Source organism: Ambystoma mexicanum, chromosome 5q, assembly GCF_040938575.1.
Source record: "Ambystoma mexicanum isolate Mex_15411 chromosome 5q, UKY_AmexF1_1, whole genome shotgun sequence".
NCBI classification, from domain to species: domain Eukaryota; kingdom Metazoa; phylum Chordata; class Amphibia; order Caudata; family Ambystomatidae; genus Ambystoma; species Ambystoma mexicanum.
In genome coordinates this window covers 967,014,549-967,042,083 of record NC_090933.1, presented here as the reverse complement: position 1 = coordinate 967,042,083, position 27,535 = coordinate 967,014,549, and the positions used below count along the sequence as shown (strand labels likewise).

The window sequence follows — 27,535 nt, the reverse complement described above, 5'->3', positions numbered from 1 at the left end:
CAGCCCAATGGTGTATATAACTGAAACCCTACAATGCACGACATAGACCTACTTAGGAATAATCTTCCGCGCCTCAGGAAGCTTTATGCTGGCCACAAAAGGACCCCAACAAAAAGCAATGAGAGCATGTTATGCTATCAAACCCAAACTGACCCATACGAAACCTTCTGTAACACTCTGGCTAACGCTATCCGACTCCACTGTTAAACCAATCTAGCTATATGGAAGAGAAGTATGGGGACCGACCTAAAATCAGTATCCCATCAAATGGGATAATTCAACCACCAAGCAAATACATCTATTAGCCAGCAAACAGACACTCACGGTCCACAGAAATGTGACTAATAACGGATGTAGAGTATCTGGGAAGACGCCCACTAATACTAAAAATAAAAAAGGTTCCTCAAAACTCATTAAATGCGAAAACCGAGTAAGAGGAAATTCTAGAAACTACTAAAATGAGAATACAGCCTGCACAACTACTTAACAGTGAAAAAGACTAAACAAGAGATAATATACATAATATAATGTAACTCAGCTTTGGCAATACGTGTACTAAGTCATGACAATAAAGCATCATTGTAATGCAATGTATTGTATAAAGGTTTATGGTAATAACATCCATTCCTTTTGGGTGGATTACTCTGGAGTGCCCATGGGACGGCACACTACTTTATTTCGGTGTCTTGCTATGAGATAATATTCATAAGCCTAATGCAATTCAGTGTGCAGATCATATTTTTATAAAATAATGTTTTGGTTTCAACTAACCACTAGATGCATGCATTGATGGACTCATCGCACCACACATTCGGTGGGAACGAGATACACAACAGTGCAGCGCTGTGCACATGCGTTGCGGAGTGCGCGGGGCAGTTTGAGAGCCCAGGCATTGCTCTGGTAGCCCGCTGACAGAGCAGCCATGCCTCGGCGAAGCAGCTGTCAGCGCACCCCAGCTGGGCTATCGGCTGTGGGTCTGCAAAGATTCCGGGCAGCGGGTAAGAACGGCGTAAAAGAAGGCACCCCCCCCCCCCCCCCAGCACCCCTTCCCAGGGCTCAGACCTGGCTCCGGTGATGTGGGGCCGCCAGTTGCCTCTCGGAGGTAGTCCTGAAAGTGCACCTCGCGCAGTCCCAGCCACAGGCGGTTGGTGGTCCCCCGCAACACGCGACCCGTGATAGTGCTTAGCTGCTCCATTCCGGGGTGAAAGAAACGGCCCCGATGCCCGCTAAAGAGACCCCGTCACCCCGTCCCACCGGTGAAACTTTCCGAGCCACAACTACCCCACAAACTTCAAAGAGCCCCGCCCAAGACAGCTGCTTAAAGGAGCCGCAAGCCATTGCAAAACTTCAAGCACGACACACGGCTCGCCCGCGTCCCGGACTGTGCCATTCAGGCGCCCCTGCTTCCTGCGTCCCTGTTCAACGTCGCTTACTCTAGCTAAGCCTATTCCCTTCTACCTTCCACACAAGCGTGACCATCGGACATTTTTCACGCTGCACCCTAAAACCCTTGTCACTTTTGAGAGCGACACCCCCCCTCCGCCGGTGAGGTGGATTCGTTCCACAGCTTGGTCGGGCCTGCCACTCTGGCTCTCAAGCCACGCCCAGCACGCGCGGAACGAGGCGAGAGCTGTCAAAGTCTCTCTGGTTGCACCGCCCCTTCGGTGTTTATGTGGAGGATCTTTGACTTAATGACAGTTAACTGGTGTTCCTCGCCATCATCCCAGTAGCTGGGTGGTTGGCAGAGCCATATCAAACGTTACTTTCCTCCTTATTATCACTTGACAGTGTGTCTTGATTATGAGACGAAACAGAACACCGTTATAGATGTCAATGATGTCCGTTTTCTGGACAGGCGTGCACGGGCTTATACTACACATTCTAAGAACAAAGCTACAGTCTCAAGACACATAAAGTCATGCTAAATGATGCAAAGGTGGATCTTATGCATTCATTCATAGTTAATGAAAAGTTAATCAACATTGTAGAATTGTAAAAGGGCATATTTCATGATTCAAACAGCCAGGAGCTCCATGGGCGTCTGCTGGTTGAGCTTTAGGGGGTCGAATTAATACATTCTAAGTAATGAGAGCAACCTTCCATAGCAAGGGAACCTAAATAGAAGGAGAGAGTTTCGGTGGGCGGGCACATTTCTCCCCAATAATTATTTTTAAATAATGGTAAAATGGGGCATTTTTCAGTAGAGTTTTGGATTAACAATTGCATACAAATTCATAATATTTAAATCAGTTTTGTAGAGTAAGATAAAAATATCCAGTAGATGCTCAAATGCATTTGCATGTCTGTGCCCACAATGTATACCAACATTGACACTCTAAAATACACTTCATGATGGCTTAGCTACAATATATGCCAGCAATGTTAATGTTAAAGGATATTTGTACAGCACACTATCACCACCTTAGTGGTCCCCTGGCAATGCCAATGTAAGCACCAATGCTCTTGTTGGCTGTGGAAAATAATCCAAGTATTGTCTTATCTAAGCATGCCATGCTGCATTTATCGATATATTAAAATATTGCAACTGTAAGAAGACACATATTGGCTGTGCACTGTTTTAAAGGCAGCCCATGAACAGAAGACCCATAAAAGAGTGAAACAACATAGCAATACTGTGGCTATTGTGTTACAAGTATCTTGCAGAAATACAGAAAAGTTATGTTTTTGCAGCACTGAAGTGGTAATACAATGTATCTATATATATAAAAGAGAAATGTGTGCATGTGTGTGTGTGTGTCTGTTCGAAAGGTTCAGCATACGTCCCAACATTCTACAAACCTGAAATTTGGCATGTGGGTAGGTTCCATGGTGTAGACAATGTAAAAAGTATCAAATATATATTTTTCTGGGGGGCGTGGCTTGGAAGCCATGTGAGAGGACGCGCTCTTGGGAGAGCTCCCGGAGATCCTACATTTATCCTGTGCAATAGTGCATTGGCACTAACTCCCGCGGGCCAGAAACGAGAGTACCTGTCCATGAATATGAGCTGCACAACTATGGAAGAGCTGAAACCTCCACAAGCCCGGCAACGGTAGATAAATGCCATCGAAGTTCCTGGAGTCGCGGACCGGACGGAGTGAAAATGGCGGCCACACCGGACAATGGAGGGGACACAAACGCGCTGAAAGGAACACCCTTGCGGTGATCGGCGGCGACGTGGGCGGTGCAGGCCGTGAAGATACAGATAAGCCTTTGGGAGAGCGTCAGCGCGTCTCTGTGGGCACCGATGACCTAACGCGGGCCTGGGAAACGGTCGGCGACGGTCGGCGGTCGGCACTAGGACCCGCCTGAGCTGACTGGTGCAACGGACTACGTGCCTTGGCCCTGACCTTTGAGGGATACTCGGATAGTGGCTGATACTACGACGGGGTCGCGTGTACGGGCCCACGGCTTACAGCGGCTGTGGAATGGCGAACAAGGCCGTCAGACAGAGAGCAAAACAGCCCACATTGGACGAGTTTACCAAGACACCGACGGGCCCAGAGAGTGCTCGGACCAAGGAGAAACCACCCATGGCCGCGGCTAGCCCAAATCAGGATGTGCTGGCTGCTCTTGCTGAACTGAAGGCGGACTTGAAAAGCGCTTGGGAGGCCAAGCTTGAAATGGTGGTGGCGGACCTGAAAACTGCGCTCGACCTCAAAGTCGGAGAAGTTCGGGAGGAGGTGAACCTACTTCGACAGGATGTGAAGGCCCTTTCGGAGCGCACAGAGAGTCTAGAAAAGGAGGGCAGCGCCAATACGGCAGATTGCGCCTCACACAAGGCCGATCTGCATATTTTGGAACAGAAAGTACGCAACTTGGAGAACAGGGCCGAAGAAGCGGAGGGGCGCGCCCGAAGGAACAATATCCGTGTTGTGGGCATCCCGGAAGGATTGGAGGGTCATAACCCCACAGACTTCATTGAAAATATGTTGCTCCAAGAGATCACCGGGGGTGCGCTGTCGCAGGGTTTTGCGGTGGAGCGAGCACATAGAGCATTGGCTAGGAGGCCTCCACCGGGCGGTCCGCCCAGGCCAATCATAGCCAAAATCCTTAACTACCGTGACCGGGAAAGGATCTTAGAGCATTTTCGTAAAGGAGGAACCATCAAAAGGGGGGAGGCCACTATAACGGCCTACCCAGACTATACCATGATGGTGCAGAGGAGTCGGATGAACTTCGGGGCGGTCAAGAGAAGATTGAGAGAGGCAGGGAAGAAATATATGCTCCTCTACCCGGCCAAATTAAAGGTGATCCACAATAATAGATCCCTGTTTTTTGAGTCACCGGAGGAAGCCATGGGTTGGCTGGACATGCAGGGCAGCCCCCAGGAGTCGGAGGTCCGGGCGGATGAAGGTGGCAATGAGAGATAAGTGCTCTACGACGAGAGAGGGTGTTGCCGGAGACTATGGGACTTGATTATAGTTATTCCTATGGCCTGGGGAGGTCGGGCCTGGAACTGGATGTTAAATGCACTGTTTGTACTGTAATTGTTGTCATACATGGGAGCCTTTCGGGGCTGGTCCATTCACCCCCGTTTAGTATTTCTTAGTTAAGTGGCCGCTAGGGCGACTTTACCCTACTGGGCTCTGTGTGTAACAGCCGGAACTAGATGTGGGGGGGCCTGAGTTCCCGGGATGGAGCTGGGCAACAGTTGGGGAGGGAGTTGGGGGGGAGGGGATGGGCAGGGGGAAGGGGGGGTGTGGGGGCAGTTGGGGTGTACATAGTGTTGGGAGGTTTGAATGGGATCGCGAGCCCTGAGGGAAGATTTTGGATGAGACTTCTGGATAGCATGAACGAACAGGGATGGTCGGGGGGGAGAGTGCAAGATATCAGTACATCATGGGGGAGCTTAAATTGTTAACATGGAACGTCAGGGGCCTCAATAGCTACCTTAAACGGAACAAAGTTATGTTGTACTTGAGGCGACAAAAGATAGACGTCGCATTACTGCAAGAGACGCATTTGACCCGAGACAAATTAGAGCTGGTGAAGAAAAAGTGGGGGGGAACGGTGGTAGGATCCGCGTACTCAGCTTATGCTAGAGGCGTGCTGATCTGGGTGGCGCCACATGTCCCGTTTCAACTGCAGCAGGAACGTGTGGATACTGAGGGTCGTCTGGCTATGGTGAGAGGAGTAGTCGAGAACAGAGAGATGTGTGTAGTGAACACGTATGCCCCGAACCAGGGCACGGCAGAGTACTTCCGGACCATGAGTGCCAACTTGAGTTGGTGTGTGGGGAGTGTGGTGTTCTGGGGAGGGGATTTTAACTGTGTGTTGGACCCGGGGATGGATAGATCCGACGATAAGGTGATTAGGCCCGCCCCGGCAGCCCGGGTGCTGCGGACACTGCTGCGGGACTTTGAGCTCGATGACGTGTGGAGGACTAAGCACCCCACTGAGAGACAGTACTCGCATTACTCGGCCCCGCAGCGGTTGCACACTAGGCTAGACTATATTTTTGCCACGTCGGACGTCTTGGGGGATGTGTCTAGTGCGGAATATAGAGCGAGGGTCCTCTCGGACCACTCGCCTATGGTGGTGGGATGGCAATATGGCCGCCCCAGAGCGCGGATCCCGACGTGGCGCCTGCGCGCAGAGGCGCTTAAAGACCAGGCCTTTAGGGAAGACATGCGGGAGGAAATAGTTAGCTATTTCGATACCAACACTGGCAGCGTTGACTCGGCGGGAACTCTGTGGGAGGCCTTTAAGGTTGTGGTACGCGGGGTGGCGATTGCTAAATCGAAAGGTTTGCAGAATGGGGCCCTGGTCGATTTACAGAAGGCGGAGAGAGAGCTGGAAAAGGTGCTGAAGAGCGAGCATATAGATGACGAACTGGTGCTTAAACTGCAGCAGCAGTGTACAGAACATTGGGGGAGGCTCTGTAATCTAAATTACAAAAAGTATATTGAAAGGCAACATGCGGGAGGAGATAAAACGGGTCGTCTTTTGGCATGGTTATATAAAAGAGAAACCCCGAGGCCCCCGATTAGGACAATAATTAGAGAGGATGGGGAGCAGATAGATACCCAGGAGGGTGTCAATGAGGAATTCGTAAATTACTACAAAGCATTGTACGGGGATCCGGGTGGCGGCGACCGGGAGGAAATGTTGGAGACCCTGCAAGATATCGGGCTGCCCAGGTTGAGCACGGAGGAGAGAGAGGAACTAGATGCCCCAATAACACTAGAGGAGTTGGAGGCGGTCGTCCGGCAGCTACCCACTAGCAAGACCCCAGGAACGGACGGCCTGCCCAGTGAATTTTATAAAACTTTTGGAGCGGAAGTACTCCCCCCGATGCTTGATATGCTTAATGAGGCGTTCGAGAAGGGGAGGTTGCCGGAATCGCTCAGGGAAGCGACTATTATACCGCTCCCTAAGCCCAATAAACCCGGGCATAGTTGTGGGTCGTACAGACCAATATCTATGCTGAATCAGGACAGCAAAATACTAACGGCTGTCCTGGCCAACAGACTGCGAAGGGTGATAGGCAAACTGGTACACCCAGACCAAACGGGATATGTCCCGGGGAGAAACATTGCCCAAAACCATAGACGACTCCACCGGGTGATTGAAATGGGATCTGACAGTGATGGGGAAATGGTGATAGTGTCGTTGGACGCTGTTAAAGCCTTCGACTCGGTTAATTGGAAGTGGCTGCTGGCGGCCTTGAGAGAATACGGACTGGGACCAGGATATATTAGATGGGCGGAGCTGCTGTACAGCGCTCCGCTGGCTAGAGTGCGGACGGGCATGATTATATCCGAGAGATGGCAGCTTAGTAGAGGCACTAGACAGGGGTGTCCTTGGTCCCCGATGTTGTACATCCTGGCCCTGGAGCCTCTGGCACTGTACTTGCGGCAGCAGTATGATAGCGTGGGCATTGAGGTGGGGGGAGAAAACCAGCTGATATCCCTGTATGCGGACGACTTGTTATTGTACTTGAGTCATCCGGAGGAGAATTTACAATATATCCTGGACGTGATGGGGAGATATGCGAGGTTGTCGGGCATAGCGGTCAACCCCCAGAAATCGTACATCTTCCCGCTGGGCTGTTATAGGGGTGTTCCCACGGAGCGGTTGCCGGTGCTCCAGGTGCCCTGGTCAGTCAATACATTCCGTTACCTGGGAATAGATATCTACCACACGGTTGAGGAAGAATACAAGCATAATACAGAGATGGCTGTTGAGAAGATACGCACATGTATGAGCTTTTGGCAGAGGTTGCCCCTAGCGATGATGGGGCGTGGGGCGATGATCAAGATGGTAGTTCTGCCTAGGCTGCTACATTACTTTAGCAACATCCCATACATGATCCCTAGGGGTTTTTTCGCTAAAATAAATGGGGTTTGCAGAGAGTTTCTGTGGCATGGTACTCGTAATAGAGTAGCGCTCTGGAAGTTACAGAACTTTCATGAAAAAGGGGGAGTCAAACTCCCAAACTTTGAGGCGTATTACATAGCGAGCCAACTACAGTTTGTGTCTAAATGGCTGTCCGACGAAGAGACCCCAGAACTCAGACTATTCGGGCAAGATTGTGCCCCATTTTTCTTGAAGGAGGTCATTTGGTTGCCCGAGGCTGTCACGAGAAGGTACCCGGCGATGGTGAAGCTGGGGTGGAAGGTGTGGAGACGGGCATGTACAATGATGGGTGACCCACTTCCGTGTTCTCCGCAAATTCCACTGGTTGCCCTGGCGGGGGTGGATGGACAGCTGAGGGAGATTATTAGGACTTACTGGGAATCGGTGGGGTTGGTGACATTGGGCGATGTGTGGCAGGAGGGTGCTATTAAGGGGTTTGTGGAACTTAGCGAGGAGATTGGATTGCACGAAGGCCAATATGTTACATACCACAGATTGGGGAAGAAAATTCGGGAACTGTGGCCTGAGAATATCATGGCAGATGAATCGGAGGTTACGATGGCGGGGATATATGATACAACGGAAGGAGGACATGAAATTTCTAGGCTGTATGAGATGGTGATGTTGAAAGTTGGGAAGGAACTGACATGCTTACGATTGGAATGGGAGAGTGAGGTGGGGATCGAAATGGGAGATGGGATGTGGGAACGGGCTTTGGGGTACCACAGGAAAGTGTCCCGAAATGCCAGACTGCAGCAAATACAACTGTACATCACGCATAGAGCGTACATGACCCCTCTGAGGATATCCAAATTTCGGAACGCAGGCAGACAGGCGTGCCCCAAATGCGGCGAGGAAAATGCGGACATGACGCATATGTTTTGGGCGTGCCCAGTGATTGAGGGGTTCTGGAGGGAGGCGGCGCGCAAGCTGAGAGAGAGAGGGGTCACGTTTGCCATAGACACCGCCTGGGCATGCCTTCTGGGTGGGTTTCCCAGACCTCGGCAGCAGAAACATGTAAGCAAACTGAAAGACTTAGCGTATGTGCTGGCCAAACGACGAATAGCCATGGGCTGGAAAAAATGTAGCAAGCCACGGGTTGAGGTGTGGTGGAATGACCTACAGAAATGGGCGGAGGCTGAGACAGCGGTGTGGCAAGAGGCGAGTTGTATGTCTTGGGAGGAGGAACTGGGCTCTTTGATGGCATGGAAGACATTGATATCCTGCATATTCGGGACAGGGGTTTTGGGAGATCCAGATGATGACGATGCTCGCTCATGTGCTACAGAAGCGGAACAAGACATGGAAAATGGCTCGCGAGGGGGGAGGGATCAGGGGAGTAGTGCGCACTAATGGTTAAATGTTTATTGGAATAATGTTTATTGCACTGCTGTTTGGTTTGTATTGTTGTTTGTGGTGAAAAATCAATAATAATCTATTTAAAAAAAAAAAAAAAATATATATTTTTCTAATATTGTTTATTTTTAAGTGTTTTTTTAAGTGGTCTGCAATGCTTGGATTTGTGTGTGTGTGTGTGTGTTCGAAATGTTCAGGATACTTCCCAACATGCCACAAACCTTAAATTTGGCATTTGGGTAGGTTCCATGCTGTAGACAATGTAAAAAGAGTAAAATATAAATATACCTTTGTCACATTTTTTAGTAGGAATTACTGTGCAAAGCACGGGTACAACTGCTAGTAAAGTAATATAGTGTAGCAAGATTAGAAGAGGTGGGAAATCTCTAAATATGTTGTCACATAAACTTGATATTAAGAGGTTTGGAGAGAGCTAGAGATGCAAGTTCAAAAGAAAAGGACACAAGGTGTCAAGGGGCCTGCATATGTTCGTTCAAGGAAATCTCCAGAGACGAGCTCCAAAGAAATTAAATGCAGGGATGTCATTTGGGGTTCAACAGGGGTCGCACCTGTGACACCTGAGGTCTTCCTTGCTACCCCTATTTCTTTTTTTTTAATTTTTTTTTTTTTTTAATGAAAGCTCCTGGCTCTTTCTTTCTGGCATGGCTAGCTTTCTTGTTCAGGCCTCTTACAAAACAGGGGGTTCCACAAGTGTAACAATTTGAGCCGTGACCCTAAATGAGAAAGACTAAAATAACAAATAATTTGTCTTTCTGGAATTCTATACAATAATGTTTAGACTCATTAAAGGTTTATTTCAGGCACACTTCACGGGGTGAGTCACTGATTTAGTCTTTTCTTAAACACCTCAAATTCACAATGCAGACAAAAAAATTAAATTCCAAAACTCATTTAGAGTAGACTAAGTATCCATTTCGGACTATATATTTTGCTTTTCGCAAGTTGCAGTTATAGCATGTTTGTTTTTCTGCCATTGTCTCTGTTCCGATCATCACAAGACATTCCATCTCGGTGTCCTCGGTCACTTGACAAAATCCTTATGCTTAAAAGCTTGTGTACAGTGTAGAAATTTTGACCATAGCGCATAAAGTGAACCTTGATTTAATTGTGCCACAATTAATGCTTTGTTGTAATGTGTCTATCTTTCCTATCTCCATGTCATGCTGTTCAGGATGTTTACATGTATGAGGTAACAAGTGCCCAGAGTACGGGATGCAACAGTTGCAAGGTCACATAATGATGTCAAATGAGCTAACTGTGGAGGATAGTTGTTGTATTGTCCGCTGAAGGACGAGCCAAAAATGCAGTCAGAGCTTTGCAGGTGCAGTGATAAGGGGTGCTGGGAAAGAAAGGCGAGGGAGAGAAGCTGGATTGTTCCACTTCTAGCTGGATTTTTCCACTCTTTGCCCCCAAAGCTTGCTGTCTGCCCATCTGCCCTTCGGCCAATGGCAGTTTGGTAACCATGAAGGGGCGGGGATTTCCCCATAAAGAGAAGAGGTATTCCTCATGGAAGACAGAGAGAGTTGGACCCCAGGTGATGCAGTATCGCTGAGAGGGAGGACGCTCTGCTCCAGACCCCATTAGCACGAGTGATCTCTCTGCCTACCTGCTCCGGGACTAAGCAGTGTTGTGGTGGCCACAAAGAAGGTGTCTTCTGTGATGCTCTTTTTCTATGTTTATGTATGATCGACTATATGTTATGCTTTAGTGGTGTGTGTGTGTGTGTGTATTGGGTGTGAATAAAGGGCCTGTAAACAAGCCAATTATTTTCCTCTAACTATTGGTCTAAGTGTGATTAATTGCCTCCCTGAGTCAAAGAAGTTTTTGGGTCCGTATAACAGGGTGCAGGAGTCTGAGGCCCCTGTGTGTGTCGAAAAAGCAAAACACCACTACTGAGTGTAATGAGCTTTTTTACTTCGAGGACCTTCAGACATATAATTGCTCATTTTACTATAGCCGGTAAGATAACTCAGTGGGGCGAGCGCTCACTGCTGCGATGTGTGTGTGATCTGCAAGTTGCAGATTCGAATAGTGCAAGGCCAACTCAGCCTTTCATTCTTCTAAGGTTGATAAATGAGTACCGACACAGGTTGGGTGATATTGTATGTATATTTGTTCTATATAAAGTGCTTACGCATAAGTGCTATATAATAACACATCATTATCATTTGGCCTTGGACGTCAGCTTGCATTCACAGTAATGTGGTAGTATGGACCTATACACACTAATATTAATGCTGCATATGGTGATCCATTCTTGTATGAAATGTATATCACATTACAGTGATATCTTAACCATATTGTTTGTAGTGTACTTAGGAACAATGCTATGTGATGCCACTTCCTGTTTTGTCAAGAAGTGAAAGGTTGTGTTCCATCGCTTCCCATAATGTCACTTGAGGGGGTTTGCAATGACATCACTTCTAGTGATGTCAATAGAGGTCAAAGGTCGTAAAATGACACTACTGCTACCCCTGGTGTTTTGGTGAAATGACATCCCTGATTAAATGATCATTACTGCAAAATAGAAAGAGTGAATACCATTCTAGAGTTTCAAAGCATGTGACAACAGGGCTGGTAGTGGCAGGATGGCAATGGTTTGCAAATTCATCCACTCCTCAATTTACTATAACCATAGCTTTAAAATAAACACCCCGATTCCAGAGTTCATCATGTTCCAGTATTTGAGACTTGGGATACAAGTATAGGAGAGGCAAATCCGGCCGAAGTAACAGGCTGCCTGCAGCAGGTGCTGATGGAAAAAAGTGTTCGGCTTTAGGCCAAAGAAGGTTGGATTCTGTTGCACGCATTCCAAAAGGTGCATCAACAGAATGTGGAACTACAGGCGAGTGTTTTGAGACTGGAAAAGGAGCTGGTGGCTGAGAAACAGATTACGTTAATGCAGCAGCTCCAAATGAAGTTGTATCATGATAAGGAAGACAAATAACAAGCGGTAGCCGAGCAAGCTGCTGTAAGGGTTGCTCAAAACAAATATCGAAAGAGAAGAGGGAGGGTCAATTCCCATAAAGTAGCGACCTGATTGCTTTCGCAGAGGTTGATTGGCACCCGAACCAATAGGATGGAGATGTATTCGACAGTACCAGCACCAAGAGTAGTTCAGAGCAGGAGGTATTGTCCAGGCCGGAGTCGGGTCGGAAGGATGTAACAGTTAAACCAGTGATGCACAGGCAAGCTGGTCCAAATGCACACAATCCCAGAGGTGGATTGGTGGATTTGACAACGCTAGAGGATTATTCTCAGCAAGAGGTAGGGGAAATCATTAGCCGATTGAAGCAAATTGCTGGTGAGTCTTTGTTGACTTCGGTGGTCAGATTATTTGACGGAGGGGCGGCGGGTTGTGATGTGGAAGCAGTAGCGGCCGCCCTGGAGCCCGGGAGAAAGGGGGTTGTGGAAGAGATCAGCCAGGTGCCAATGCTGGCCTTTAAGGGAAAGGAAAACAGGAAAAAAGACTACAGATCCCAGAATGCCCCACGGAATACCGCATCAGGGAGGTGGCCCACCGATGGGAAAAGAACGGAAACTAAGGAAAGGAAAAACCGGGTTTCCTTATCGTATCAGACCCACCAGAACAGACACAAAGTACAGGGTTTACCCACAGCGGACAGAGCAGAGAGGAGGTGGGGAATCAGGGTCAGGTGTGACAAAACCGTTGCTGGGACGCCTGTGGCTGATTAAGGGGGAGGAGCGGGGCAAGGGTTAAAAGCAACTCCAAGAGACTCAGACAGGGTCTTCTCTTGCAGGAACAGCGCGTGGCGATGGGAGCCACACCCGATTGGAGTGAGACCAGTGGAGAGTACGAGTGGGCTTACTAGGAGGAAGCGGAAAACCCACAGATTGACGCCGTACCTGGTCCGAGGCTCAAGACAGCATTCCAGAGAAGAAAAGCGGCAACCGCAGGAAAAGTAGGTGTGAATTGTGGACAATTGCTATTTTTGTTATTTTGTTTGCCCGACCGGCGAGCAGGTTGAGGTGTAAAAGCCTGTACGCGCCGGGGAAATATAAGAGACTATTTGGGACTTATAAAAGCATAACCGCTGAATTGCAAGTAAAGCAAGTCACAACGCCAATGACTGCGAGGTGAGAGGAATCGTCATCAGTTGTCTGAATTCAATGACCTGTGAAGTGTTAGTTGTGAAAATAAACAACTATGAAAGAAAAACCTTGTTTGTCTCCGGCTGACTACTTAACACGGGTCTCCGGGTTGAAGCCACGGACGATGCCCGGTTTCTGCCATTATCACAGGAAACACATATTCAGGACATTTTACGTGTAGGTCCTCCCCGTGAGGACGAAGGGGGAAAGGTTTGAATGTCTTTATTACAGCTAGCATCCCAAGGGTGTAACCACAAGTACCCCATTGCATCAGACTAACCTAATGAGGAGAAAAAGTGGCAGACCTTGAGAGAGGCCATACAAAGTGTGAGGGAACATGCCATGAAAGAAGTGATTAATTTAGATACCCCCAACATATGGGAGTGGTAGCGTTATCGGTCTCAGCTAGAAATGCCATCATTCGAACCGTTCCGCCAGCATATAAGAACGTCATTATGACCCTGTTGGTGGGGATGACAGGTAGAATAACAGATGAGGTAGTGGATGCAATCAGGCAATTGGCAGACCTAGGGGAATGAGAAAAGGCTGAGGAAAGACCCTGTTAGAGAGAGAGAGAGAGAGAGAGAGAGAGAGAGAGAGAGAGAAAGAGAGAGAGAGGGAGAGAGAGATAGAGGGGAGGAGCGAAAGACAGAACCCTGGGAAGAGTATTTTTTTAAAATGGTTTATTTATAAAACAGCGCACAGGAAATCATAAGATTAGCAACCAAATACAACACATTACCTCCAGCTTAAGGTAGTCAACATTTCACACCTCCGGCCCCTGTTTTCCCCTGGTGCAGCTTTCACTCTCAGTCCGGTTGAGCATGACTGGGTGCCCACTTTTCCCCGTCCGAGTGCAGGGCTCTCGCAATTAAGCGCGGTTTGTAAGTCAATGCTGGGAAATTTTGGTCATCATCCAGCAAAGGCGCCCAAATATTCGAGAATCGGCAAAGGATGCCCCGTCTTGGCCGCTGTGATTTTCTCTGCGATCAAAATGTCCCAGAGCTTAGTCCACCAGAGCGTTATCAGGGGACCTTCGGCAGACTTCCAGGTGCGAGCCACAGTAATCTTTGCCACCAGCAAAAGTTGTGTTATGAGGGCCCTGGGAAGAGGTTTGACAGCTGAGACTTTCAGTATCCAGGAAGGATATATTTTTGGCGCTACTACAAGATGGGGTGCCACGGAAGACATTGAGACATGGGACATGTATGAATTATATAAGAAGCAAGGGCTGGATGGTAAGGAGCGGTACAAGTAAGTGAAACAGCAGGAGGTTCATAAGCTCAGTAGGAATCGGATAACTTCCGTGCCACCCACGGAGGAAGTGGACGAAGAGTCCCCGGGTATGTTCCCACAATTCCAGCAGAATTATGCGGATATGAGAAAAATGGGGAGTGCGATGGTGAACATGGAAGCCAAATATACACATTCAAAGTACAAATGGGATGGTGGTCAAACTCCGGTGACAACACCCCAAAATTAAGGTAGACAGACGATCTCTTGTGAATGTGAAGTTATTTTGGCAATCAGGAAATATACAAGAGGTTCGCACCTTAATTGATACCGGAGCAGAGGCCTCATTGAATCATGGGAATCCTTCAAGGTTTAATGGACGGCATTTTACAATCATAGGGTTGGGGGAAAAGAGACCCCTGCCATTCAGACCAAAATTGATATGAAAATTGGCAATCTGAAAAGGGATACTTATCAAGTGTTAGTTGTTCCGATACACAAATACATTATTGGGTTTAACATTCTGGAAGGTTTGACTCTCAGATTGGGAGGTAAGCTCTATCAGTTTGGGGTGAGTGCGCTGGCCTGTACCCCCGTTATTTGAGGTAAATTGAAGATGCCCCGGGTGCAGGTTCCGTTAGCCACAAAACAAGTATCTATGAAACAATATTGTATTTCAGGAGGGCAGAAAGAGATTTCAGATACTATCAAAGGATATGTGGAAGTCAGCATATCACGCCCCATAACCACTGCTTGGAACAATCCGATCTGGCCTGTTAATAAGCTGGACGAACGTTACTGGATGACTGTAGATTACCGCCAGTTAAACAAGTACACTCCTCCTTTAATACCTGCAGACCCTGATGCAGTTACTCTGATTGAAAATGTGCAGAAATTTGAAGGAACTTGGTATGCAGTATTAGATTTGGCTAATGCCTTCTTTACCATACCGAATGTAAGGCGCTTTTCATTTTCTTGGAATGGGAGGCAATACATGTTGCAACCTTTGCCAATGGGATTCCCGCATAGTCCGACCATCTGTCACCGGCTGGTGGCAGAACATTCAGACAATTCTGTGCAAGCCAGATGTACAAATTGTGCATTATATTGATGAAATATTGATACCGGGTGTGGGATATATTGACCCACTCAACGGCATTGCCCCACATCACCAAGCTGCATTTGCGCACGAAACAGCAACCTGGCTGTGCTGGCTCCTGTGCGCACCAGGACCTCAAAACTGCATTTTGGCAGCAACAAAAAGATGGCTGCACCATCCTGCCTAGCACACTTCAGGCAAAATGGAACAAGGGGACACACTGAAAAAGTATGCCAGTGTGTTCTGAAACATATAAATGGAATCAAGTGAAAAGGCAGCACTGCATTGCTGCAAAAGCCAGAAATCCCCTTCAAAATGAAACATTTCACCCTTTAAACATGCTGCTTTGACGCTAATTCCATCTGTTCATTCTGAAACCACTGTGATTCAAAAAGCCCTGTCATGCCCAGGATATTTCACTGTGCTTCACCAAAGAAAAGGCATAATTCCTGAGTGACAGGCCTAGTCAAACCTACTCTGAGAGAAATCAATAAGCAACTTCATTTTCACTCACACGGGAACACGTGTTTATTTCTTGCCAAAAGGTATCCAGGCTCAGCATTTCAATGAGACTTTAACTCTCTGAGCCAGGTCAGGTGTAAATGTATATATACTTTAGATAAAACTCCTGAATCCAAGGAAATGACTACAGCTACAAAGACAGTGTGGGCATCTGAGGGAGTTGGCAAACCGAATTTAAAGAAAGAAATGCTAGCAGTTTTTAACACATGTGGAAACATGGGCTTTGCTGACTGAAAATAAAAAATGGCCTGTTTAAATTAAATTGTTGAATGAAACCCTGCTTACTTAGCAATGTAAATGGATTGTGTTAGTGGTGATAATACACACATATACTATCTCATTTCACAGGTTTGTTTTAATTCAGGACCCAAAATATGAAATTAAAGAGTGTAAAATACATGGACTGGATTTGCATGCTCTAAAAAAAAACAGTTATTCCAGTTGCCAGCCATGAAACTTCCCCAAAGGAAGGAAGACACACCATAAACTTCCAGCACACGAAACTGATAATTGCCAGCTTGAAAAACTTTTAATGGGCCAGGACAAAGGAAGTTCACACGCTCGTCAGACATTCGTCTGTGCTCCAGGCTGGGACAATAGAAGTCCTGGGACACTAACCTGTCAGGTGTAAGGGGCAATAAAACCTTCCAATAAGATGAGAAACCCCTACCTTGCCTTGAAGGAAATGACAGTTGGCAGCAGTTGAAGTTAAAGAAAAAAAATTACCCAACAGAGGAACTGCCATTTGTTCACAAAGACTATTTCAGAAATAAACTTTAAGGACTTTTTTTCTCTGCAGCAAGAATGAGTAAAAATGTAAAAAGTTCACAGTTTCAAATTTAATTTTATGGGCTTTCTTTTAAAACTCGGTAGAACTCATTGCCGCATGGGGAACAGAAGTTATAAAATATGACAGATTCCAAGAAAAGTATTAATGTTGCAAACATAGGATTTTGTACATACATGCCTGGGGATAATTTGCATCTATGTATAAAATTGTGGAATTTTAGGCCAAATCTTTCATGTTTAAAATTACCAAAATGTATCAGAAAGGTGAAACAATCTGTACTGCACATAACATGTAACCTGTGTGTATAATATACCATGCCAAGAGATTGCAAGTGTATAAAAGCATGTTTTTAGCAAAATCAGATTTTCAGTAAAGTAAATGTGGGAGTCTTTGGACATTGTAAAACTTACCTCATTAACTTGACATCATTCCCTTGGAAATCCAACCAGTTGAGGGCAAGGCGGAGACTAGCACCCCTGGCCAATCCAAGTAGTTTAGGGGCGTGCGTAGTTAACCCCGCCCAGCCTATACTTTGATGAAGTCATTTTGCACTATAACTAAGAGTCCCTGACAAGACACACACTCTTTCCGATTTCCTGCGCTGCGTTCCTGTTCCATCTATTCAGACTCCAGATCCCAACTACAAGGCCAAGCATTGCTGATCCAACTCCAGGGTCCACTGCAAAACCCAAGCATTGCTGATCCTGCTCCAGCAAGGCCTCAAATTCTGAAAACCACTAAATTTCCCATTAACAAGGGGAAAACTGTGGTATCTTTGGCATCCTGATCCAGCTTGGCTTCCTGCCATTCACTGAATGCTGCTGCCATCCTGCTACCCTGATGACCTACATTATCCAGTGACCAGAATTGCCAGTCCAGAAGTGCTACCCGGTAACCAGTCCCTTCCCAGCAGATCCTGTCCCTCTGATCTTGTCCGGCTGTCCTTTGTTAGACCAGATCTGTGTGGTGACCAGAACGCTGACTGTCCAGAATCCAAAAACTAAAAAGTGGACTGTGAGTATCAATTGCCACCCCACTTAAACCCATAGCCGATCTTGTCTTTGTCCTCATCCCACTCTCTAAGTCACCCTATCCTTATCCTGATACTTTTTTCAAACTGTCACAATCATTCTTGCCACCCTGCCATTGATCTCTAGTGCTAACGCCAGCTCTTTTAGTAATTTTGTTTTGTGAAATCCTAAGCCATTAATCCTGTTTCGAGTGATCAGACTGGTTCCACCAGGGTGGGCGCTGGCTGGGGAGCTGGGTTGAATTTGTGAATCAACCCTGGAGCTTACTGTGTCCCTCTTTGGTGGCTTAGCCTGAATGCTCTAGTGTAGAGTAAACCTGTTCTTGTCAAAACTGATTTCCTTTCCTTTTTCACCGCTCCATTTTACTTGCATAACTCACTCAATTTACCAGCTAGAGACCTAATTTCACTTCCATATTGTACCTATGATCTATAGCTACACCCCAACATAAACCACACTCTAAATCAGTGTATTTCACCTGTTTTTATTAAAAACCGTTGGGTAATTTCAGGCGGGAATTGCAAAGATTTGCAAAGTTTCCAACGTGTCATTTGCTGCAATCTGTTTTAAATCTTCCACTCACTTTTTGAACTGTATGTTCTTGCTAATCCATTGCTTGTGATTGTTGGTACGTTTACATTGTTGCTTTAGTGAAGAACTGTATTTGTTTCAAGGTTTTTACACACATTCATTATTTAACTATCCATTTCCGAGTGTCATTTTAACATTGCAAAGGGGGTAGAAAATCTGTTTTTCTCTCTTGTTTGGGGGTGAGGGAAGGTCGGATTTCAATTCTGTTTTCCATTTGTCATTCCTGATTACCTGCTTCTTCTGTTTATCCACTTAGAATTGATTATTTGTGGGTTGAGGGAAATTCTAACTTGAGTGCTATCTTGCCTAAAATTAAAAAAAGTGCTCCTATTCCCTGGTTTTTTGTAGATGTGTCAATAGAAGCTTAAACTAAGTGCAGTTCTTACATTCCTATTGTTATTATCACCCCATTGGTGATTGCTGCCCTATATTAAAAATTGTATGATTTCTTTTGAATTTTAAAATAAATAAATATTATATTTCACCAACCAGCCTGGTTCATGGTCCATTGTGACCCGGGGTATTTGAAAAGGGGGTGTGATATGAGTGGTGTACCATCTAAATATTGAATCGAACATTAAAACTTAAGCATTTCAATTGCGTGCTGCATACTAGGCCGAGACTAAGGTGTGCGTCGCCTGATTGAAATCCTTAACAAGGGAAAGGATGAGCATAGTGTGCAGATGCACCTTGATCTCATCATGGAAGGATTACGAAAGGAAGGATGGGAAATTAATGAGGCAAAACCTAGGGTCCAACAGAGACCGTGATTTTTCTGGGAATTCAGTGGCATAATGGGTATCTCAAAATGTTGCCAATAGCTAAGCAAAACATTATTGAGTTCTCCACCCCGATGAATAAGAAACAAGCCCAGCAGTTTATCGGGTTGTTCAAATTTCGGATACAGCGTATAGCACATTTGGGGCAGATTTTGGCACCCCTTTACAGAGTAACATGCAAGAAATTCCATTTTGACTGGGGTGAGGAGCAAGAGAAAGCCTTCCAGTTAGCGAAGGATACCATACAGAGAGTGTTTGATTTATGGCCCTTAAGGGAAGGGGAGGTGGAGTTGAATGTTTCTGTACAAGATAATTATGCCAACTGTAGTTTGTGGCAAAAACAGGACAGGAAGCGGGTGCCTTTAGGGTTTTGGAGTCGAAAGCTGCCCGAGGATGGTGACCAACACACCCCCTTTGAGTAGAAGCTGTTAGCCTACTATTGGGCACTTGTGGATACCGAACAAATGACAGTGGGCCATACTGTATTCATCCGACCGGAGATCCCGATCATGCAGTGGGTACTGAGCTCCCCCAAGACACACCGGAAAGGGCATGCACAAGAGGCCAGTATCATCAAATGGAAGTGGTACATTCAAGACTGCGTCAAGACAGGGAAGGGTGGAGTTGCGAAGTTACATAAGCAAGTGGCAGAGGTTCCATTAGTAGATTTGGAGCCCACAGAAGGGAGCGAAATTGGTGAGTCTCTGGTAAAACAGGGAATCTCGTATGGGGAATTAATGGGTGACCAGGTTGAACATGCCTGGTTTACTGATGGTTCAGCCAAATATGTGGGGACTGAGCGACACTGGAAAGCAGTGGCTTATAATCCTAAATTGAAGAAAGTGTTAACCACCCCCGGAAAAGGGAAAAGTAGCCAATTTGCGGAATTATATGCAATGTATCAGGCTTTGAAGCAAGAGGCGCCTGGTTGTTGCCATATCTATACGGACTCATGGTCCGTTGCAGATGGATTGGCTGTTTGGCTACCTAAATGGCAGAAGAATGGATGGAAGATTCATGCCAACGAAGTATGGGGAAAGGAACTGTGGCAGGATATTGCTGAAATGCTGATGCATATCGTAGTAACTGTGTATCATGTAGATGCCCATTGTGCAACAGATTAATTGGAACGATGGTTGAATTCTGTTGCAGATGAACATGCCAAGATTTTGGTCATGGATACGAGGTCTGAGAAAGGTGATCTGGAGGGGATTGCTAAGTGGGTCCACCAGAAGAATGGGCATCTCAAAGAAAAGGCTACTATCAGGTGGGCACACGATAGGGGAATTAGCAGTGATTTTACAATGCACTGTGTGTAACATCAGAAGCAGAGATCTATTCATCAGAAGCAGAGATCTATTCCGCATGTAATTCAGGGCACATTGAAATGGGGTAAATTTCCCGGACAGATTTGACAGATCGATTATATCGGTCCACTACCCATTAGCCGAGGATGTCAATATGCATGCATCATTGTAGACACATATTCCGATTACCTGATGGTGCTGCCATGCAAAAGAGCTACGCAATTGAATACGATTAAATTGTTGCATCAATTGGCTATATATTATGGAGTGCCCTTACAAATTCAGAGTGACTATGGGTCACATTTTAAGGGAAAATTGGTTTTAGCCTATTGCCAGGAAAAAGGAATCAAGTGGATCTTTCATGTCCCATATCACCCTGAGGCTTCGGGGCTAATTGAGAGAATGAATGGATTGTTGAAAGAACAGTTGCGCAAAACTGGTGAAGGCACCCTGAAAGGGTGGCGTGAGCATGTGTTGGATGTGGTGCAAATCCTAAATAATCAACCCATTGCTAATGGCGAGACTCCTTTAATGCGCATGCTAACGCCAAACTTGCAAATCAAATGGAACAGAGCTATGGAAACTCTGTTGTACTGGTAAATGTCTACTGGTGCTTTAGCTCATTATCGAGCTGAGTCTGCTGGAGTGGATTTGCATGCGAGGGAAGAAATCAGACTAGAGCCCAGGGGCAGTGTTGTGATTGATAAAGGGATTGGAGTACAAATTCCATCTGACCATATGGAAGTAATTGCCCCAAGACCTGGATTAGCACTAAAAGGGAGCCAGTTATTCGGAGGGATTGTGGAGGCAGATTATCAAGGGGAGATTAAAGTGATTCTCATCAACAGTGGAGAAAATGTGTTGCCCATCCATAAGGGAGATAGGGTGGCACAATTGATTCTTGTACCCGTGAAAATATCCATGCTGAAGAAGGGAGAGCCACCCACTGTAGCAACAACTTGTGGGGATAGGTATTTTGGCTCATCAGATAAAATGATTCCAGGAGCTAAGGTGTGGGTGGAAAAGCCTAATGGTCCACCCGTCCCGGCGGATGTCATTGCAGCAGGAGAGGACCAAGTAGTTCTTGTGATGGAACCTAGGAAAAGGAAATGGACTCATGTTCCCGCTGACAAATTTATTTGCCTGAGTAATGTACTCCACTGATATCTTGTTTTTGACTTCTGATTTTTTAGATCCTGAGTGTGTTGGTTGCCTATGTAGAGAAGTGAGGAGTATCTTCGGGATGGTCCGGGGACATGCACGAAGAGGTGGCGAATGGCTCCATCCTGCAGATGGAATCGGGGATCTGGATGACGACTAACGAGTTCACTACAACCAATGCACCGGAGGACGCATCAATTGCGGCGTAGAGTGGTGCTTTGAGAAAAAGGCGTGGGTGTATGCGTGATGCCCTACCCCCTTCTGCAGTCTCTATGTCTTTTGTGCAGCATGGCTATTCGGCCATTGTCGAGCAACCCGAGAATACTTGGGTTTTTCTGGCTTGGCGGGGTGTTCAACATCTCACATTTCTGCTTAGCAGATGTACATGACTCCACAAATCGAATTTCCACATGCCTCGTGGCTGTACCTACACCCACCCCTGTGCTGCGACATCTGTTTGGGGTGTCGCATGAGGATTCGCTGGTAGAGGAATCCGATGTAAGGAGTTCTTTTTTCCATTTATGAGTATTGTAAGTTCTGTGTGGACACAGACCGCAAGTGGAGAAACATGACACGTATCATCACTTACAATATTGCCCCGGCTGATGTTTGTTATCAAATGATTTGAAATCTGAACTATATCAGTAAATGTCCACAACTGGATTTGAATGATGATCAAGGAGGAACTTGTTTTGAAAAACGCTTATGTGCTCGAACAGCAAGTGTGTGTATTGATGTATCCAATAATATGTTTTGTAATTTTACTGTTTTAACTGCCAGTCACCTGAATCATGAGAAACCATCTACGGATTGGTTATTCTCCTGGGGAAACTATACATATTCATATATTCCTGCTAACATTTTGGATGGCCCCTGTGCTTTGACACGCTTTAGCTTAATGATGTTTCCTTTGCAGCCTTCTGTTTGGCAATCTATGCAGTCTATTCATTATACCGCCCTGTCACCTGACTGTGATTCTAATGTACATTTGTTATGTGAAGGAGAAGTATTGGTATTGGCTATTTCGTTGATAGGGATTTAGCAGCCAGAGGATATAAAACTATGATTAAACTAGAGTGTTTAGTAGTGAAAGGGCTTAATGAGACTTCTCAAGCTTTAACAAATCTATTATAAGATAATAAAAACTTTAGAAAGGCTATTTTGCAGAATAGGGCTCCTATATATTATTTGTTTTTGAAACATAATTTGGGCGCAATGGTGTGGAAGGGATGTGTTGCATTAACTTGGATGATCATTCCCCTTCCATTGAAAAGCATATTGTCAGATTAAAAGACCTGAGTACTCAAGATACGCAAGATCATGATGGGGGTTGGTGGGATCAGGTGTTTGCGTGGATTCCCGAAGCATTGTGTTCCATTTTTATTTGGGTCTTTGTTGTGTTGTTTTTTTTTATTTGTTGTTACTTTTGTATTTCGTGTGCGCTGAATTTATGGAGGCTGTTGCGTGAATTCCGGAAACCTTCTTTTTGCCCATTGGATTATGGTAGTTGATTGTCCAAAGGGTGGAGTGTAGTGCGTGTGCGAAAATGAGCTAAATAACAAGGCGCTGGTGCACAGCCATTTTGGACATTCACTTCCATTACCGCAATGAAAGCCTACGTTTCCGTGGGCTCAGTAAGCAAACATGAATTTTGCAACAGTTGTGAGGTCACATGATGATGTCAGATGGGCTAACTGTGTAGGATAGTTATTGTATTGTCTGCTGAAGGACGAGCCAAAAAGGGAGTCAGAGCTTTACAGGTGCAGTGATAAGGGGTGCTGGGAACAAAGGTGAGGGAGCGAAGCTGGGGTTTTCCACTTCTAGCTGGATTTTTCCACTCTTTGCTCCCAATGCTTGCTGTCTGCCCTTCGGCCAAGGGTAGTCTGGAAACCATGAAGGTGCTGGGATTTCCCCATAAAGAGAAGTGGTATTCCTCATGGAAGACAGAGAGAGTTGGACCCCGGGTGATGCAGTCTTGCTGAGAGGGAGGACGCTCAGCTCCAGACCCCATTAGCACAAGTGATCTCTCTGTCTACCTGTTCTGGGACTAAGCAGTGTTGTGGTGGCCGCAATGAAGGTGTCTTCTGTGATGCTCTTTTTCTATGTTTATATATAATTGACTATATGTTATGCCTTAGTGGTGTGCATGTGTTGGGTGTGAATAAAGAGCCTGTAAACAAGCCATTTAATTTCCTCTAACTATTGGTCTAAGTGTGATTCATTGCCTCCCTGAGTCCAAGAACGTTTTGGGTCCGTATAACACGATGCAGGAGTCTGAGGCCCCTGTGTGTGGCCGAAAAAGCAAAACACCACTACAGAGTGTAATGAGCTTTCTTACTTCGAGGACATTCAGACATGTAATTGCTCATTTTACCATAGCCGGTAAGATAGCTATAGCCGGTAAGATAGCTCAGTGGGGTGAGCGCTCACTGCTGTGATGTGTGTGTGATCTGCAAGTTGCAGGTTCGAATACCGCAAGGCCAACTCAGCCTTTCATTCTTCTGAGGTTGATAAATGACTACCAACACAGGTTGGGTGATATTGTATGTATATTTGTTCTATATAAAGTGCCTACGCGTAAGTGCTATATAATAACACATCATTATCATTTGGCCTTGGACGTCAGCTTGCATTCACAGTAATGTGGTCGTATGGGCCTATACACACACTGATATTAATGATACATATGGTGAGCCATTCTTGTATGAAGTGTATATCACATTACAGTGTACTTAGGAACAATGCTATGGGATGCCACTTCCTGTTTTGTCAAGGTGTGAAAGGTTGTGTTCCATCGCTTCCCATAATGTCACTTCAGGGTGTTTGCAAATGACATCACTTCCAGTGATGTCGTTAGAGGTCAAGGGTCGTATGATGTCACTACTGCTACTCCTTGTATTTTGGTGAAATGACATCCCTGATTAAATGATCTGTTATTGCTAAATAGAAAGAGTGAATACCATCCTAGAGTTTCAAAGAGATAGTCCTTAAGCATTGTGACAACAGGACTGGTAGTGGCAGGATGGCAATAGTTTGCAAAATCATCCACTTCCCAATTTACTATAACCATAGCTTTAAAATAAACACCCCGATTCCAGAGTTCAGCCTGCTCCAGTGTTTGATAAGGAAAAATGCTGCACAGTTTGTGATGTGAGAAATTTAGGATGGGGGTTACAATCGCTGCTCACATCTTATCTCGGTCTCTACCTGTTCTGCCTGGTTCCTTGTCACCCAAGCATTATATTTGAAAAAAGAAAACCTATGCGTGCGTGGTGAAGTGGTGACGTGACGCGTACACAACATCCCTCTTTTTCCATATTGACAAAATACATAAACACTCTCAGAATGTACAACTACTTTACACATGTGGTAAGATCGAGTTCATATTAGCACACATAGGGGCTCATTACAAGTATGCCGGTCTGGAAACAATGATACTGGTATGTTTCTGGACCAGCATACTACAGGTGTGCCTGCCGGAGCCTCCGTGCCCGACAGGTCTGACCCTGCTGGGCACAGCGACCACGGTAGGCAGGCCGTCTTGGAGGCACCGGCACGGTTAGCAATGGTGCCGGTGCTTCTGTGGTCCCCACTCCTTTAGAGTCCTATGGGACTGGGAACTTACAATTTACCAGCGCCTGACTTTCCGGGCCCGGGTTTGTAATCTCCCTGTGGCACCGAGAAGTCAGGTGCCGGTAAATATTTACGGGTCTGGCGGCAACCTGCCGGTAGCACCGGCACAGTTACCACTGGACCCGTAATGAGCCCCATAGTCTCTCAGTTTACCCGGCGGCTACAGGGCCACCCTCAGGTTGTATCCCTTGTAGCGTTGACGTGGTGCTGCTTCTGCATCGTCCTCCTCGCCACTCTCAGCCTCTGGGCTAGGGGCTACTTCTTCTTCCTCTGCTTGGTCAATGGGTTCAGGACTCTGTGGTGTCTCCCCCTTGGTGTCGCATCAGGGAGTTGTGTGCACCTTCACTCTCCCTCTGTGGCTGGTTCTTGTTTTCCATCCACATTTCTTACTTGACACGCTTGAACCACGATGCGTTCCTCGTGATAGTCTCATGACCTCTGTTGGCTGTTATCATTGTCCCTTCTCTCCTGATCACCTTCCATGGTGCAAAGTCATAGCGGTTGATAGTTTGGCTTTTGTTGCATTCCTCAACACCAATACCTGGTACCCCCACCTTGTGTCTTGATTTCCTTGCACGTCGCCAGGCACTCATGCTCTGGTTGGCTGCCACCCACCTGGAGTGAGTGTGCTCCTTGTCTAGTTTCTTCACCAACTGGCTGCGCTGGAGCAGTATTGAAGAGTTAAAAATGGTACCATACATTAGATCTGCCGGGGGCATGTCTGTGGAGCTATGCAGAGTCATCCAGTAGTTTTGCAAAAACCGGTACAGATCCACCCTCCACAGGCTGTTCTGGGCCTTTACTATGTGTAACTCCTTGTCTATGGTTCTCATGAAGCGTTCAGCGTAAATATATGCTTGTGGCAACCTTGGAGTAATGTGGTGGTGGCAGATGTGCAGATCGTCCATGTACTTTGTCAGTTCTTTTCCTTGGAAGGGCGACACGTCGCTCTTAATGTATCTCGGCTGTCCTTGTGTATCAAACATCTTTTCCAGACCTGGGATCACTGCCACTGCCTCCGTTGACTGTATGATCTCTAATTCGGAGTATCGTGAGTAGTCGTCTATGGCGATCAACAGGTATGTTCCTTCCTGCACCATGCAGAAGTCAACGCTGATCGCTGACTTTATTGGCTCCGGCCTCGGGGGTGCACTGTTCACTTGGTAGGGGTGGCATGATTCAATGACACTCTCTACCTTTGCGTCTATATGGGGGAACCACGCCGTGTGTCATATACTGGACTTGGTTCTCACCATCCCTTGAGGTCCCTCATGCGCCACATTAATTATGCGGTCCTGTAGTCTGGTGGGGATGAGGATGCGTGTTCCTCTTTGAATTAACACTTCACTTGTGATGGAGTTTCTGGCGAACTGCAAATGTCCCTTTCAAAAAGTCTCTGGCGGCTTGTGTGCGATTGTGGATGTTTCAAATGAATGTTTTCCATTCGCCTGCAAGTATTGTGTTTTTTATTATGTTGCAGCATGGGTCAGCGTTAGTGGCTTCTAGAATATCACTGATGCTGACGGCTTTGGGTTTCATTGTACTGACACTTTGGCAAATGTGTTCTTCTGTCTCTCTGGACTCCTTGACCTCAACTGGCATTGCAGACCTCAGGTGCCAAAAGAAATCCACTGGGTTGTCCGCTCCCTCTTGATACACCAGGTCAAAGTCATACTGCTGGAGGTGTAGGAGCCATTTGCTAAACCTGGCCAGCGGTTGAGGTGATGATCCAGTGAATATTGGCAGTTGTGGTCAGTGTATGCCTTGAACTTCCGGCCATAGAGGTAAAGGTGGAAATGTCTTCAACCCCTTAAAACTGCAATGGCCTCATTCTCTATGTGCAAATATCTCTGTTCTGTTGGTGTCAGGACACGTGACGCATAAGCAATTGGCTTTACCTCTCCCGTGTGCAATGGTTGTACCAGGATTGCTCCTAGTCCAACAGGGATGGCATTGACATACAGCTCTGTTAGTAGTGTGGCGACGTAGTATGCCATGGTGGTGTCCGCTGATTGTGATTCTTTAATGTGTTCGAAAGCTTCTTGGCAGTGTGTGTTCCATTCCCACTTGGTGCTCAATTTGGTCAACTCCTTCAGGGGTTCTGATATGGTGGCCAAGTTCGGTATGAATCTGCCACAGTAGGTCACCTTCCCTAGGAAGCTGTGCACTTCTGTGGGTGTAGTGGGTGGTGTTGGTCCCTTGACATCTGCCACTTTGAGCGGGTCACCCGCCACCCCTTTGTTGTTGAACACGTAGTTAAAAAAAGTGATCTCCTCCTTCAGAAATTCACACTTCTCTTTGTGAATGGCGAGTCCTGCTGTCTCCAGCCTGTCGAGTACCATTTCTAGTCTGCGCAGCTGTTCTTCTCTGTTGCTGGCATGCACAAGGATGTCATCACTGACGTTTATCACCCCTGGTATGCCTTGAATTACCTCCTGGATTGCTTGCTGAAACACTTCCACCGCAGAGGATATGCTGAAGCCCAGCCTCTTGTATCCTTGAGATAGGTCGAGAAAGTTGTGATGTATCTCGAGTCC

At 46.4% G+C, this 27,535-nt stretch overlaps 1 protein-coding gene and 1 long non-coding RNA gene across 7 annotated transcripts in view; one reads left to right on the top strand and one right to left on the bottom strand.

Moving 5' to 3' along the window:
• The window catches only part of OXR1 (oxidation resistance 1), a 3,084,878-nt gene that overhangs the window by 1,576,136 nt on the left and 1,481,207 nt on the right, over positions 1-27,535 (bottom strand). The window contains exon 1 of one of the 6 annotated variants that reach the window (XM_069621495.1): positions 1,063-1,306. The exons of 4 other annotated variants lie outside the window; for them this stretch is intronic. In XM_069621495.1, the coding sequence (XP_069477596.1) occupies positions 1,063-1,195 (133 nt within the window). In that variant the 5' untranslated portion in view covers positions 1,196-1,306. Of the gene's footprint in view, positions 1-1,062; positions 1,307-27,535 lie in introns of those variants that run through there. One more of the 6 variants, XM_069621496.1, reaches the window with a different exon arrangement.
• Positions 872-23,564, top strand: LOC138497817 (uncharacterized). Its single transcript, XR_011278649.1, has 2 exons — positions 872-998; positions 21,398-23,564. It is a non-coding gene; the product is annotated as an uncharacterized lncRNA (long non-coding RNA).